The 16,445-nt window shown below is 42.0% G+C and overlaps 1 protein-coding gene across 3 annotated transcripts in view; it reads right to left on the reverse strand.

The window, feature by feature from the left end:
• Positions 1-368: 368 nt before the first annotated feature.
• The window catches only part of slc24a3 (solute carrier family 24 member 3), an 80,215-nt gene continuing 64,138 nt past the window's right edge, over positions 369-16,445 (reverse strand). Inside the window, exons 1-16 of one of the 3 annotated variants that reach the window (XM_037465573.2) lie at positions 13,310-13,347; positions 13,003-13,079; positions 10,019-10,093; positions 9,800-9,884; positions 9,141-9,244; positions 8,770-8,844; positions 8,428-8,453; positions 8,270-8,323; positions 7,931-8,058; positions 7,562-7,722; positions 5,830-6,070; positions 4,956-5,122; positions 4,064-4,178; positions 3,423-3,535; positions 2,526-2,591; positions 369-2,437 (exon numbers count right to left, since the gene is read on the reverse strand). In XM_037465573.2, the coding sequence (XP_037321470.2) occupies positions 2,288-2,437; positions 2,526-2,591; positions 3,423-3,535; positions 4,064-4,178; positions 4,956-5,122; positions 5,830-6,070; positions 7,562-7,722; positions 7,931-8,058; positions 8,270-8,323; positions 8,428-8,453; positions 8,770-8,844; positions 9,141-9,244; positions 9,800-9,884; positions 10,019-10,093; positions 13,003-13,079; positions 13,310-13,322 (1,650 nt within the window). In that variant the 5' untranslated portion in view covers positions 13,323-13,347 and the 3' untranslated portion in view covers positions 369-2,287. Of the gene's footprint in view, positions 2,438-2,525; positions 2,592-3,422; positions 3,536-4,063; positions 4,179-4,955; positions 5,123-5,829; positions 6,071-7,561; positions 7,723-7,930; positions 8,059-8,269; positions 8,324-8,427; positions 8,454-8,769; positions 8,845-9,140; positions 9,245-9,799; positions 9,885-10,018; positions 10,094-11,951; positions 12,060-13,002; positions 13,080-13,309; positions 13,348-16,445 lie in introns of those variants that run through there. The other 2 variants (XM_037465571.2, XM_037465572.2) reach the window with 2 other exon arrangements.

The following is a 16,445-nucleotide window of genomic DNA, read 5'->3' on the forward strand; positions in this document are numbered from 1 at the left end:
GTGCTAATGGGCTTCCATAATATCCTTTTGAGATGAGCAGTATATAACTAGCACCATGCTACATAGTCCTATTTAGGAAAAATTTCAAATAAATCAATTGGGAAATGTGTGACGTATATAAAAGGTTTAACACTTTTGTTTTTATGATAGAGAATGATAACCTCCGATTGTAAACATCAATGCTTCCTTTCATGATATAACCGCATTAATCTATTATGCTACGTAGCAGCGATTAGGACTCTGTATGATAATAACAGTCCTGTTTTGATTGTTTGTGTTCTCATTGACCATCATATCATTTCACGACGAATGCTGCTACAGCGTGATATATTGACAAGTGGAGTATGTTAAACTATGTTAAATTCTGCTAGTGGCATATTTACAGAATTTGTATATGCCCATAAGTATTGCATTGTACAATTTTCGAAACATTTAAACCCTGTTTTCCGGTCACAGCGTAGAGTACTCCACATGTGTCTCTGAAATAAATAAATTAATATGAATATTTACTATATATATACCAAAAACAATAATTTATTTTTACATCCCAAACACATAAAATATATTTCATATTACAGATCAATAAATTAAAAATATCCCTGAAACTAATCAGAATTGATTTTTTTTTAGCAAATATCTTAAATCCACCCCCACCAAAGATCTCTTTACGGTGAATGGATGCTGTGAGAATGGATGTCCATGTCCTCCGTGCCTGGTGGACGTCTCAGAGGAATAGTGTGACTTTGGCTCGCTCCGGCAGTGGAATAACAAAATCCTCGTTGGGGTTTTCACAAACCACATTTTACATGCTCTTAAAAACTATAGGAATATTTATACCTTTTTTTTGTTTTACCACAAACCTATTTGGACAAATGTAGACATTAAAAAATGCAAAGTAAGTTGAAACCACCAACCTGAAAGTATTAGGGGTGGGATAAAAGTCCTGGTGCTTTATACTGCACCTTTACTCTACTGCTCTACTTCATCTTTTAAGACCTCCTCCAACTTACCAATATAAACGATTCAGCCACCACTTTTAAGTTTAATTGGTCAGTCACTTTCATTAGAGAGAAAAATCTGGGGCTTATTTTCTGTCCAGCTCTCCACAAATCCCCAAACGGTGACTGAAGCACTTGCTTCCTTATTAAGACCTGAACCCGATAAATTCATACAAACCTGCTTCATATTACAAGGATGCTATCCTCATAATCAGCATGAATAAAGGTAAGCAACCGTTATTTTAAGCTCTTCAGTGCATGTTTGAATTGTGTTTTTTTTCAACAAACACACACATCAACGAGACGAAAACCTTCAGAGAAAATTGTGCTTGTTTTACACGACTGGTCGTCTATGAAGATCTTGGGTGTGAATTTAAGCAAAGCCATAAATAACACCTGCCTGGGTTTTCTGTCATCTCTGGAGTAAAAATGTGCGTATGAGACGAATAAATTTTAAATATGACATCTGGGGGATATTTACACAGGTGTGCTATTTACAGAAGGGGAGCGAGGGAACACATCTCATAATTATAATAATTAATTTCCAGTACAAAACATAGAGGCTACAGCTGTGATGCTATTGAAGTTAATTCATCAAAGGTGACTGAATAATGCCCTGGTTGGAATGTGTTCTTTACAAAATCACTCAAGAAAGTTTTTATATCTATTACCACAAAATCTCTATTATCCAAGATAGAGTAAATGTACTCCTCTGCATAACGGTTGCGGTTTGAAGCTTAAAGACACTTTGTTTAAACAACATTATCTGTCCCCATGGCCTCCCCAAAAATTACATTGTTGCTCATTTAATTTATAATTATTACTCTCAGCTAGTTGAAGCCAAAAGACACGTCTCTCCTAGTAAACAATACTTTCACACCTACATACAGGCGGTTTTCAAAATAAAGGTTTTTACATGAGAAGTGTAGTTTTTTCTGTTGTTGTTGTGGCTGTTGTCCACTGCCCTGTACCATATGAGGGCTTGTGTAAAGTCAAGTCATTTACCATCTCTGCTCCACACAGACGAAAAACAGGGGTCTGGGAAAAAAGAACAGAGTGAGACCTCTTCTCGTAAAACAGGAGAGCAGCAGGAAACTGAATCGGACCAGTGTCAAATGGTTTTTGGGAATGATTGTCACTCGGATTGGATCTAGAAATACACTTTCTGACTGTCACTCTATCGTTGGACACCGCCACATCCGTATTCCGTGCTTCACTTGGGACTCATTGCAAACACCACTTTTGCAGAGTGTATGCGACGTATTTATATCAGTGTGTTTGTGTGCGCCTCATTCATCCCGACAGGTTGGCAGGTTAACAAAGGTGAAGATGTTGTACTCGATGAGGCAGGAGAAACACAGGAAGATCGAGTAGAGGAGGAGACAAATGAAACCCAGGCGCTTGTCCAACGTCCACTTGTTTAGGTGAACTCCTAGGACCTGGATGGACAGAGGGACGGACAGGGGCATCAAGGCGGGGCGGTAAACAGGTCAGTAGTCCTGATGAGTGTGGCCATCATTTACTCACAGTCAGAAACACAGACCCGAGCAGGAGCCCCACGGAGAAAATCAGTCCTTTGCTGTTCAGTTTGATCTGCAAGACGATAAAGTGTGAGGCAGCAGTACCCCCAGTACCAGTTCCCCCCCCTCCCTGTTGACCGGACCATCCGCACCCCCCAATGACCTAATGCCAGATTAGGCTTTTTGTTCAAAATACTAGTGACCTTTTTTTGGAGGGGGGGGAGGGGAGTATTTGAGAGGATTCATTTCAAAAGGCAGTTCATTATCCCAAGTGCACCAATTTTTTCGGTGTTTATCAGTGCAACTCAAGAAAACTCCAATGTGAGATATATAAGCGTGTGCATCTCTTCTACCAGATCTTAAGACATCCGAGACTTGAAATCGGATTGAGTATCTTTTCTTTAACCAAGGTAGTCTGCTAAATTTGTTTTCACCCCCCCTCTCCTAACCAACTCCACGCTACTAGAGCCACCTCTCTCTCTCCTCTGTCCTCATCCTTCTGGACCTTTCTGCAGCATTTGACACAGTAAACCACCAGATCCTTATCTCCTCCCTTCAGGAACTTTGTGTCTCAGGCTCTGCCCTCTCCGTTCTCTCTATCCTACCTTGATGGCCGCGCCTACCGGGTAACCGGGTGAGGATCTGTGTCGGAACCTTGTCCTCTTACTAGTGAAGTTCCTCAGGGTTCCGTCCTGGGTCCCCTTCTCTTTTCTATCTATACCAACTCTCTCGTCTCTGTCATCCACTCGCACTGAAGACTGAACTGGACAAATTGTGCTTATAATGGCACTTATCTATAACATGTTTTGAAACTGCTTATTTGACGAAAATTGTATTTTCTTGTTCTTCTGAGTTTGTATACTGATTGGACCTGAGCAGGGAGGGATGTGAAGTGCATACTCACCACGGAGCCGTAGTTGATAGCCAGGGTCTTCAGGGTCCAGGGGAGGCCAAGACCCACCAAGATGTCAAACACGTTGCTGCCAATAGAGTTGGAAACAGCCATGTCTCCCATTCCTGGACGGACGCAGAAAGGTAGAGGACGACAAAAGAAACAGACAGAGAGAGAGATGGAATGAAGGAAAAAGTTATTGAGCAACTAGGACTGGAAGTTAAACTCTGGATCAAATGCGATCTGATGTCGGTGCTGTCGGACTGATACCCTGCGAAAACAACACAGCTATGAAGCGAAACCAGCTACAAAGCAGAGGACGGACAACTAAACAGCGTGGCCCGGCTAGCTCCCCCTCACATCAGACCAAACACACACACACACACACACACAGCTTTTAACTATTTGATGAGGGGAAATAAAAGCAGATGCAAATAGGGGCGAAAGGGACCCTGTAGGGCGGTCTGTCCTCATCACACAAACCAACAGCTTTTCTTTAAAGCCACGCCCATCCATATCTCCCTCATCGCCTCCCCCCTTCTCTGGCGCTTTGATAGTAGCTTTCATGCTGTTTGGCTTCCAACGGTTCGGTAGGTGAGTGTTGATGTGTGTTAACAGCTCGGTGACCTGTTGGGGTGTGTGTGTGATATTACCTTGTCGTGCCACTATTAGGCTGGCCATGCAATCAGGGACGCTGGTGCCGGCCGCTAGGAAGGTGATCCCCATGATGACGTCTGGGATGCCGAGTGTGAAGCCTATCACTGTCACCTGAGGGACGGACAAAGACTATTACTGCTCGCATGTGTTGCAATTGTGTGTGCATGTTTTCTTTTTCACCAAAAGAAGCTCCTCTACCTACCTCCTTTAGCATAGGAACCACTGGACCATGCTTTATGAGAGGAAAAAAGATAATTCCTTGCTGTGGCGATATTTAAATAGTGACATCAGAAAGCCGTTCACCAGAAATAACGATCACGCAGACCGCTCGACATGAAGAAACCGTTATAACTATCTAAACATTTTCAAGTTGCTAAGATGTGAACAATTATCTGTTAAACATGCTGGCAAACTGTTGTAAACTGTAAAGTGACGTACAGTTTACGTTGTGTCTTTAATTTCATTTTCGGGGACAGCAAATGGCTCACTTACAGTGCACCTGTTTATTAGTGTGCATTGTCCCTGCAAAATAAATGAATGAATAAATTATATCAAATTGATCTGCTGTCTAACCATCTTTCCTTGACTGATTTTTTCCAACAAGATCAAGGAAAAGTGTTTAGGAATAGACTCTGGTATGTAAACTATTCCAACCCAGCCTAGCTAATACCAATTAGATGGTCTTATGGCTCAACTTTATCAACCTTTAACTGTCATTTGTGTATAAAGAAGTGAAACTAGGTATCATTATGTTTTGTAAGCTTAGAATGAGCCCTTTGAACACCGATCCTTCACACTTCAACAATAATGAAGTTTAACATATACGATTTTATCTTTATCTCTGTCAGTTCGCCTTCATCCTCTTTTCCTTGTCTCTTAGTCTCTCACCATCCAGACCATAACGTAGGAGAAGGCGGCGATCCACAGGGTGGAGCAGGCAAATGACAGCATGAAGTATTGGTCCCAGCGAGGCGTGGAGCAGTTGGGGACAGTGAAGTACAGCAGCAGGCACAGAGGCCAGGCCAACAGCCACTTCAGCTTGTTGCTCCAGCCAGCTGCAAACACACAGGGCAAGATTCTTTATCCTTCTAAAGCTTACAAATGTTGCATATCCGCTGTATGGTACCTCGTTCCAATCTGCTAGCTCCTTTTTTTTAGTCTTGATTTAAAAGTTGTGGAGTTAAACAATACTGCCGACCACTGATTGGTCAGAGAGAATCGCCACTAGCACTACTCATGACATCCTGTGCGACCCTGACATCTTGTTCTGGGCACACGCAAGACCAAAGGGGGGGTGCTCTGAAAAACTGTGCTGGACTGTATGTAAGAAGTGGGTTTGTGGACTGCCGCTTTGAAGCCTTGTGTCATGTCGTTGCCACGTGCTTTTTTCACAACCGATACGACTCTGGTAGCAGCAAGCACCTGTCAATCACAGTAGCCCAAGCCAAAAACATACTCTGCTTTACGTTCTGTTTGACTCTAAAGGGCCCGTCATTCACTAAATGAACATCATGCTACATTGAAGGATACTTGAAACTAGAGATTGAGACCATAATCTCATGTTCACTATGGTTATTGATTAGACTCATTCACAGACCACAAAATCACACTTATCTTTGTAACCAGTTCAGTAGAGAGAACAAAAGACACTTTACAAAACTAGAATTAGCATTTTTGGTGGCGGTTACATGCTGGTAAAAATGTTTGTCCTTTAAAAAAAAAAAAAAAATTCATTCACACCAGCACATCCCACAGCAAGTACCTGGGCACTGGAAGGGCACTAAAGGCCCCCCTCCATCCTCCTCCTCTTCCTCCTCGTCATTCTCGTTGTTCTCATTGTCCTCATTCTCCGTCTCACTGCCCGCCTCCCGGTCGTCACGGTGAACACCGCTGCCCCTCTCGGCTCCGGACAGCCCGTTTTCGACTCCCCGCCTGCTTCCTCCTTTGACAGGAATTTCGGAGTCACCGTTGGTCAAAGTCCGCGTGTTGATTAACCGCTGCCTCTGCGTAACACAAATTCACACAGAGTTAACCACAAAGTGCTTGATGGAACTAGGCTTTTAAAAAGAAACTGAGCTGTGGGTGATGTGTATATATACATTAGGGTTGCCACCAGTCCCTTAAAATACAGAATCGTATCCCGTCTTGAATCAATACGGGACAGGGTTTGTCCAACCAATTAGTCAGAGGAGGGTGGGGCTCTTGGCGGAGTGTCGATTTGAAAGAATGGCAGAGGCAGCTCCCGATTCCCCCCACGTATGCAAAAGTACCGCCGAGAGTGGGAGAGGAATCACCGGGGATTGCAGTCGCACACCCGTCCCGTAATGTCTGCACCCAGCCCCCCATGCCTCCGTCGGCCCGCATCGTCCGCCGCCATCTCGACCATTTTTTTTTGTACAAAAGGTGGCAACCCTAATATACATATATGTGTGTGTATATATACATGTTTAATAGAAATTTGCTTGAATTTGTTTAAAGATAAGAAGGAAATTGTAGATATGCTCTTGATAATTCCTGTTCATGTTTTTTACACGTTGTGATAGAAGTGGGGCTAACCCGTCTGTGATGCTAATGTTAACTCAGTAAGGCAAGGCACGGACAATTTAGTTGTACAGAACAGCTTTCTGGGAGTTTGTTCCAGATATGTGGAGCAGATATTGTTTTTTACAGAGACCTACTCTGTTGGACAGACAGTCATCATGGGTTTATGTCAAAGACAAAATGCACCTCAGTTGTTAAAATCTGTACAAATCCAAACCAAATCCATCAACCTTTTGAGCCATTACCCGACCCAAGACGTTCTTGGCTGATATTATTGATGTTTAGGAACAGTCAAAGTTCCAAAGTTACATAAAACATTTTTGTTGACCAGGAGTCTCCACCATGTCCTTGAGAAATACAGTGAAGAAAATAAGTATTTGAACACGCTGCTATTTTGCAAGTTCTCCCACTTAGAAATCATGGAGGGGTCTTAAATGGTCATCGTAGGTGCATGTCCACTGGGAGAGACATAATCTAAAAAAAAAATCCAGAAATCACAATAAGTGATTTAACTATTTGGAGCTGTATGATACAGCTCCAAATAAGTATTTGAACAGCTGAGAAAATCAAAGTTAATATTTGGTACAGTAGCCTTTGTTTGCAATTACAGATGTCAAACGTTTCCTGTAGTTTTTCACCAGGTTTGCATACTGCAGGAGGCATTTTGGCCCACTCCTCCAAAAAAAGGATATATTGTGATTTCTGAATTTCTTTTTTAGATTACGTCTCTCACAGTGGACATGCACCTACGATGACAATTTCAGACCCCTCCATGATTTCTAAGTGGGAGAACTTGCAAAATAGCAGGGTGTTATACTTATTTTCCTCAGTGTACATGGTGGAACTGATTTGTCGGCCGAGGGGCCACGGTGCAGCACTAGATTACCTTCTCTGCTGACCAGGAACGGCAGCAAGATCTTTCTTTTACTGTGTGTGTGTGTGTGTATCCGGACCTCGGTGATGAGCATCCGGGAGGCCATCGTGAGGCGGGTTCTCGGAGAGAAGTGGCTGGTGATCATGATCCTCATGCCGGCCTCGGAGAAGGACAGCTGGTGGGGGTAAGCCGACAGCAGCTCATCCACCATCAGCACTGACGGCTTCCTGTGGTGGTTAGCTGTAGCCCCCCCCCCCACACACACACACACGTCATCACATGAATGCACCTGTGATAGCAAGAGAAAGCATCCAAGTACCAATATGGAGACGCAGCAGGGACGTCTCACATCTAGCATAAAGACTCCGCGCTTAGTGATTAACATGCGCTTCTTTTGTGGAGTGAAGGCTGAGTCGTAGAGGAACTATTTCTTGGTAAACAACTGTACCTTTCTTCAACAGGACAGCGGTAGCATCACAGCCGTCGTCTAGCTCGCCGCTGTTAGCCGCTCCGTTCCTCAAACTGGACGAGTTCTTCTTCTGCCTCTCCAGGAAACGGACAATGTGAGAGTTCATTCTGAAACAAAAATACATAGCAACTGTTTGACAGTTTGGTTTTATTGAGCAGCTATACAACGTGAAATGATTATCTGAAAATAAAGTAAACCCTGAAGAAATGTCTTCACATTTGGCACAAAGGTTCCAGAGTTATTGCGCTCCCAAGACATAAAAAGAGCATTTTAAAAAAGAAACCACGGACGTGTAAGAAATCAAGCTGGATCACTTACTTCATAATTAAAATGTAGACGAAATACATGAGAATCAAAGTCAGAGCTTCCCACCTGTAAAACACACATTTTGGATGAATTGACAATGTGAAGTACTTTTGTAAATTACTCTTAATTCTTGAGACTCATTTGATAAAAAAAGAGAAAAACAAACTCACCAGACCACTTTTTCGTCATATATGAACTGTGAAACGGGAGAAGAACAGCACAGACAAAAGTGAATATTGTAGATGTGAATATGTTATTTCACACAGCATTCACATATTTAAAAATATATATTTTCATTTCTCGACCCGCTCCAGGATGAAAGTCAATCTAATTACAATAATAGCTTTAATTATACGGCACATTAAAAAATGCTATGAGAGAGCAGTAAAAGCAACAGTGAGTTCCAGTAAAGGTAAAAGTAAAACCAGGATCAACACAGATAAACAATAACTACGATCAATACAAAACTATAGAAATCTGAATTTGTTTGGGTTGGCTGAAGCTGTACTTACCACTAGGAGAGCAGAGATGGACAGAGTGTAATATGTCGAGTCTCTGAGCAGAGGCCAGCGGGTGAGATGTATCGTCTGGGAAAGAACCCGGCGGAAGGAGTGAGACTGCTGTATGTGTGTGCTTTGGTATTACATACACATTAACAGCAAAATACTGTCAAGTGGGTTTCTCTTTTCTTAACGTGACAGATACCATTTTTATGACACACACTTTTTCTCCAAACTACAGTTATGAGAAGAGTGAGAGCGTCTCGTTTGCCATCTGAGGTATAATGTCAACTCAACGTTAAGCTAAGATAAATGTTGGATGGGGACAGAAAGGGACATCATTGATGGGTGGATTTGTGTCTGTGTGTGTTTTGCAAATTCACCTGTACAGCAAATATCCCACACACTCCAATGATGCAGAGGATGTTGAAGACGGCCGAGCCCACAATGGTGCCGACCCCGACGTCCCCTTTTGTGATGAAAACTCCTGAACAAGAGATTACAACCACACGGAACCATCGTTGCTTATTATTACAAACAGACTTGTTGCCTCTTGTGTTTAACGACAGCAGACAGAATATTATATAAACTTTATATCTATCGATACATGTTCCTCACACGTTTTGTAGATCTGTGAAACAGCTGGGATGGAAAAACAGATTTTCAAAAGGAAATTGATGCTACAAAAACAGACTAGTTTTATTCTGAAAATGTTAATAAACGTTATTTGTTTGTTCTCACACTATTTCTGTCCAAAAATAAATCCAAGCTTTGCCAGACGTTTCAAGATATGAAAAATATTTTTTTTCTATTTTGTTCTGTCTTTTAAGTAAATGCTTTCCCCTTAAATTCCGTAAAAATGAAAGGTGATAAGGTAATACAATACCCAAAATACAATAATACACAACGCAAAAATGTATATTAATTTAGCCTTAACACAGAAAATTGGACTTCTGACTTCCTGCTTGTTCATTCCGCTTGTATGATGTTAGATGCATAGAAGTGTATGCATGTAAATGTGTGTGTTTTGTGGGTTTCTCACCAATGACGGAGGTGAACAGCTCAGGGGCGGAGCTGCCCGCTGCCATGAAAGTTGCTCCTGCGACATCCTCACTCAGTTGAAGACGCTGGTGGAGAGATTAATAGATAAATAAAGAAATATGCATGACAAAAAAAGAGAGCGTAGTATTCTTCACAGCATCATGTCCCTCACAGAGAGACTTTCTGTCAGTGACGTAATAACCTGGAGCAGTTTTCTTACCTCGCAAATCTTTTCCAGCGCCGGGACGAAATAGTCATCGCACACCAAGGCCAGGGCATAGAACATGTAGACCGCCTGCGGGTGCCACACACACACGCACACACACTCACTGATAAGGAACAATGCACAACTTCCAAGGACACTTGCTTAAAAGAAAAGGAGTTTTCTTTCTCCGCTTACAGTGGAATCACATGATGTACCTCCATCCCCCGCCATGCTCTCTCACGCCACTGGGACCCTTCACTTTGTGCACGAGGCGTATTCACGGAAGAACAAGTAGCGGCTAAAGCAACACATCAGCTTCCGGCCTTCCTTTTATGGACTCAATGGCACCCGGGTAAGAATGCTACATTACTGTATCTTTTGGATTGGAGTGTGAACAACTACCGTAAATATATAAATGCATTTACTTCCCCTGGTGGTAGTTTCACTCTCGATGCTCCCTTCAAAGCCTTCCTTTGACAAACAAAACAATGTTGTTGGTCGACATTGACAAATTAGATGAGGAATTACATATAAAAGTTTGTTTTTATGGCGTTTTGTTTTAAGTAAGCGGCTTGCTTTCTGACATATTCTAAAAATAGCATCATTTTCAAGTGATAACATTTTATGTTGATGCGGCCTTTGTTTTAGTCGTTTCCAATCTGCTCGTTTGCTGCGCTCCGTCCTCTGGAATAAGCTCCTTCCTCCCTGATTCTCCGAGCTGGGGAAAGCACCTCATGCAACCCCACATCAACTTAGAGCAGTTTCAGCGTCTGGATCTTGTCCTTGAGCACACATGAGCCTCTGGCCAACACAGTGCCACACAGGCTGCTGCCCCGGTGGGTGGGACCTTTGTGGGTGTGTGCTCTTAGTTTAGACACTGGCTTTCATTTCTAATTTCGCCTGTCTCCATCAGTTAAAGTCACGTCACACACCCAGCTCATTTTTTTAATAACTTCTCAGAATGCACCACCAGCAGGCCAGTGCAGGCTGCCCATTGGCTGGATTGGAATAGTCCTTCTTGCTGAGGAAGGGTTAGACTCGAGGGCCACAAGGGCTTCTAAAATTTGACAGAAGGGCCAAGAACAAACGGATGAAGTGTTTGTGTGAGCCAATATAAATGACATGTGAAAAATCATTACATGGAAGGATTTGCCTTTTAACAAGTAGCAAAGCATTTATTTGCAAAGATATTTTACACATATTCAAGGGTGTAAAGCTCTGCCAAACTCATGAGGACAAGGGACCTAAACGCAACACTTTATTGTCTTGCTTTTGACATGGCCAACGGAAACGTTGTGTTCCTCTATTGTTTCCACTGTGAAATTGCTTGTCCCAACAAAGAGACCTCTTAACGTCCTACAATGGGTGAAATACATTTTTTGGGTTTGATCATAAACCAACCATTCTCAACTGGACCAACAGTCTTTTCTTTTTCTCTCCTCTTGATTTTTGGGTTTTATGACCATTTCTTTATCTTGTGTCTGTCCTCCAGGTTTTCTTCCAACTGCTTTGTGCCGCCACATCCTTCACTTGCACCAAGCAGTTCTATCAAAAACCTCCACCTGTCACGTGTGCTCTCACGTTCTTTGTTGCTTAGTAACAAACATACGGTGGCCGAGACGGTTTAACACCGTCTTCTCAAGATGTGGCGTGTGAACTGGTTGAAGTGCGCGTGTCTTACGGTCAATGTGTGAGGTTTCAGAACCCTGCAATGATTTGATTATAGACGTGTTTGGAGAAGACTACCGTAACGGACTGTCTCATCCAGCCAAGGAAACACTGGCCGCCGTCGCCAGAGAACAAAGGAGCCAGGTCCGCATGAACATCTCTGCTGGCCGCCCAGCCCCGAGCTGTGAAACGGGTCTTCATCTCCACACACATGGGTCTTAGGAGTTCCACGGCTTTAGCCTGCTGACAGCCCAGCTAAACCAAGGAAGTGCACACTCACCGAAGTGTAAAATAGTCGCGGTCCGTATCGGTGCACAAGAACCACCGCTGCCCCCACAGTAACCAAGCTTTCCGGGTTTGTGGATGTTGTCATCATGACAATTATTAACCGTCTACGGGGGCCGTACTTTGCCCATGTCTGTCAACTAAAGATTTCATCACGTCTTAGTCATGGGAAAAAGTTCGTTAACGACCACTTTTCGTCATAGTTTTTGTCCACGATATTTACACTTTATTATTCAATCACCCTTGAAGACTTTAGGGTTTTGTTTATTCTTATTGTCAAGGTTTTTTTCATTTAGACTGGTATTTTTTATTAAAGCTAACATCAAAATTTGAATGAGAAGATAGAAAATAATCAGTGTCTGGTCTGAACATACTAACCCTTATTAAAGGTTTAGGGGAACATACATCTCACAATTGCCAAAAAGGTCACGTCCAGCATTCCGCTTCCTCTTCTGGTCACCTAATCACTGACTTGCACGCTCTCAGTCGGGCCCTTAAAAACATGAGGTTTTTAATAGTATTGAACATTTAAAATGAATTTTATGCATTTGAGGTTTGTGGATTTTTACTTTTTCTTGTTTTTTCCCAAAGTCCCAGTTTGTTGTTTGTGGAGCAGCTGTCTGTTATGGACAGAAGCTTGGACAAGCAGGTGAATGAGAAAAAAAATTACAGTTTGAGTCTAGATTATGTTCATTTAGTGTGAAAATAAAAGCTTTTCTAATCTTTCTAGGTGTCTTAATTGTAAGTATTTTCCATTCCGGCCTTTTGTGGTTTCTACAGAACCCACTGGACAAGGTGCTTGTCTTCTCCAGTATAAGATGGACACATCGCAGCAGAGATGAAGCCCTGATGGAGGTATCAGAGGTATTCCTAATTAAACGTTTAGCATTTTTTAATCACTTTTTGAACCTTTTTTTTTAAACTAAGCATTGTAATTTCCTTTTCCAGGGTTATCGATTCAAAGACAAAATGACAGACAGCCAGAGTTTTGGAAATGCAGCGACTCCACAACTGTATACCACCGTGCACGGCTGCTGGAAACTCACACAAAGGACGTGAAGGCCCACTGCTCCATCAGCACGTTCCTTGGGGGTGAAGAAATCTCTCGGGAACTCGTGGATGGCTGCAGAGAAAAAACACATGGGTATACTTAAAAACTGAGGAGAAAAATATGAGCAATGATACAACGACTGTGATTGAAAGATATCCTGATCCTATTGCTCATCTGGAAACGATGTGTCATCATCTAATGTCATTTTATGAACTGGGCTCTGAGTTCCCTTCACTATGTCGTTTTTCTTATGTCACAATCTAGACGTCTTTCTAGAACAAAATAGGACCTGCAGAGTATACCTCTAGAAGGCATCGCTGTCCAAACTTCAAATATAACTTCTTTTTTTTATATGTGGTTTTCTGCCGTCCTCCACGATGAAATGTAAAACTGGATGTCACATCGCTCGCATGTCTTTATTTCCTCAGCAGAATATTGTCATGCGTGTTGTGTTTTTTTTCAGCCTGCCATTGGGTAGGACTCTGTGTTTTGGCCGTGCCCTCCAGGGGGGGATGTCCATCTGCTGCATCCCTATCTGCTGCTCAATGTGGACGAAACATAAGCCCACCCACTTTTTATGGTATCCAATCAAAGGCAGAAGATTTGACTTGAGAATTCTCTCGGTACAGAAGCGTATGTCGTTCAAATTTCAATTTCATTCTGACTTTAAGTCCATCTTATGTTTTCCCCCATGTAAAACCAAAACATTATTATTTTTATATTACGTACGGAGAATTCTGCCTGTAATAAAAAAACTATTAGGAATAACTGAGGTTTTTACTGGTCTTCCATCACGTCAATGCTGTTAAACTGCATTTTAAGAGCAAGACACAAGCAAATCATTCTCATCACTCGAGTTCAGAATAAAAAGCAGAATGAAAAGAGGGAGGTCTTGTATGCATCCAGACACACTCCGCGTGTAGCGATGCACAGTGAAATCCCGTTCTGAGGTGGCGCCACAAATCAATAACTGTGCGACATCCAATCATAACACGTCAAAATATCACACGTGTTCTTCAAGCGTATTTGCTCTTGCATATGAGTCTGCATGTGAGCGGCTGTGGCTAAAAATAGCCCAAATGTGTGCACCTGTGTGTATTTTGGATGTGCCTGGCTTTGCTTGGTGTGCGTGCTCGCCCCGTCTAGGTGTTTGTCCATGCGTGCGCTTGTGTACCGCGGAGGAAACCCAATGTGTAGTGACATTCTCTCTCTCCCCAAAAGCCAAGAGAGAATGTGAGTCAGGCGTCTCCGGCTCCACTCAGCACCGCATGCACTCAAAAAAATGACTCTTTGGCATTACTTAAAAAATTCCGTAAAGGATTTCCACATCATTTTATTGGTTTCTCTCTATGCTAAACAATAACATTACTCTAACACTATGTTATTGAGTTGGGTTAATATAGTTTTATAGAGTTTAATAGATATGAATGGTTTAATCAGTTTCAACTGGATTTAGCTAATTTAGTTGAACTTAATTTAATTGAGTTCAAATTAAACACATTTAACCTATTCATTTGCATTAACTTAACTCAATGCAATTAAGTTGGCCGAACATAACTTCTTAGTGGTCCAAGAAAGCCATTCTATCAAATGGAAATCCTTTCCATGATTTTATTAAGTTAAGTCAAAGAATAAATATTAAGTGCAAACTGATGGGTCAAAAGTTATTCTCCATATACCTCCGTGTTTTTTCATGTTGCTCAACTTTGAAAAAAGTTGAGCAAATATACAGCTTACAGCCTGATACCAGACACTATCTGGCTCTCTATTCCCAACAGGCCTTCCATGACGTTTCGGAGTGGTATGTCTACACATTTTAAATGATATTACATCCAGGTACACCTCAGCTCCACCTACAAACCACCTCTCTATCACTTTTAGTCTAGCTGTGTAACCTATGACTGACGTCCATTTCTTATACACTCCAAGAATCAAATATCTACTAAGTAGTGGACAATTCCCAAATGTTTTATATGCGAGCTGTCCTCAGCTCACAACAAGACTTTTTGTGCCTGTGTTATAGTTATTACAACGGGCAGCGTCCAGGTGTCCAGAACTAGCGCATCACCACTTTCTCATCCCCACTGATCTGCCCATGAGCAAGGCCTTTAACCTGCTCAGTGCAAATCTTAACAAATGCACCACAGATCTTTACAATTCAATTTATTTAGTTCAGCACAAATTAGAGATTTCTCCCTGAGGGCTTCATAATATGTACACATGTCCCATAACCCTCATATAAGTCAAACATTTTACATTGTGCTCTCACTAAAACTTGCTACCGTAAGAGGTTCGGCCAAACGTAGCTGTCTTTAGAAGAAGGAACAGGTTCCCTTTCGCTACCGGGCCATTTCCTGCACTTGGATCAGTTTTCCCACAGGACCTTCACAGCAAGGACAGCCTGTGCCAACAAGTAGTGCAACGATTGGACACACCGGCAAACAAACGCAGAACTTGAAGAAAACAGAACAACGGGGAGAAGACAGTTAAGTTCAGTCTCATGTATGACACATATTGTTTGCATAGCAGTAAACACTCACCGCCCCCCACACAAACATGTACAGGCCTCTATTCATCGCGATGAGACTTCAAATGATGGCGTGACTGGAGCATCTACGAGGAGTCTTGGTGTTTGCGATTTACAGATTTCTTTTCCTCAACCTGGCACTCACTGTATGTGGACACCGACCAACAGAAGGATTAACCTTTCAAACTTGAAACTCATGTTTGCAATGTTTGCTGAGGGAATAAATAAAGAGAAGTAGAGTAATTTTCTCATAGAAGAGTCACCCCTGCTGAGGATGCAAGTTTCAGGTGATATGATTAATTTTCACCTTTGTTTTCCATACCAGGACATTTTATATGGTTACTGTGACAATGGCCTCTTGTGGAAAAAATGTTATTCTCCGCAACGTCTAAAGTCTATCAGATAAACTGTTACAGAGAAAAGCCAAAGGAATACCAAGACTTGTTTTCCATGTTAAATATGTGAATATTAATAAAAAAAATAAAAAAAATCTATTTTGACTAAAGAAATGATAAAAACTGATCACCACTCTGGATAAAATGCATCAGCACTGCATTGACATCCCCATCGACGGCCCAGCTCTTATTGAATCGTCTGTGAAACAAATGCATTGCATAATCGCCGGATTTAGAGAAAGAAAAAGATGCATTAAAGCTGTTCTGTCAAAAATGCATGATCTGCGTTATCTGGTACTTTGTTGGGAGTTTAAGTGCAGACCGCCGCCTCTGAACAGCTTCACACTAGAGGATGGGACGGACCAGTCCAGTCTTTAGCACACGATTGGATTTATATAACTTAAAAGCACTCCTTTAAGAAACATTTTTTATCATTCTTGCTTTGAAGCCTCACTTATTTTATTGAAATCAAATATTTCTAAGATTTATTGTATTTTGAAATTATTGTTACATCTC

This window comes from Pungitius pungitius, chromosome 13 (genome assembly GCF_949316345.1).
Source record: "Pungitius pungitius chromosome 13, fPunPun2.1, whole genome shotgun sequence".
Lineage (NCBI taxonomy): Eukaryota > Metazoa > Chordata > Actinopteri > Perciformes > Gasterosteidae > Pungitius > Pungitius pungitius.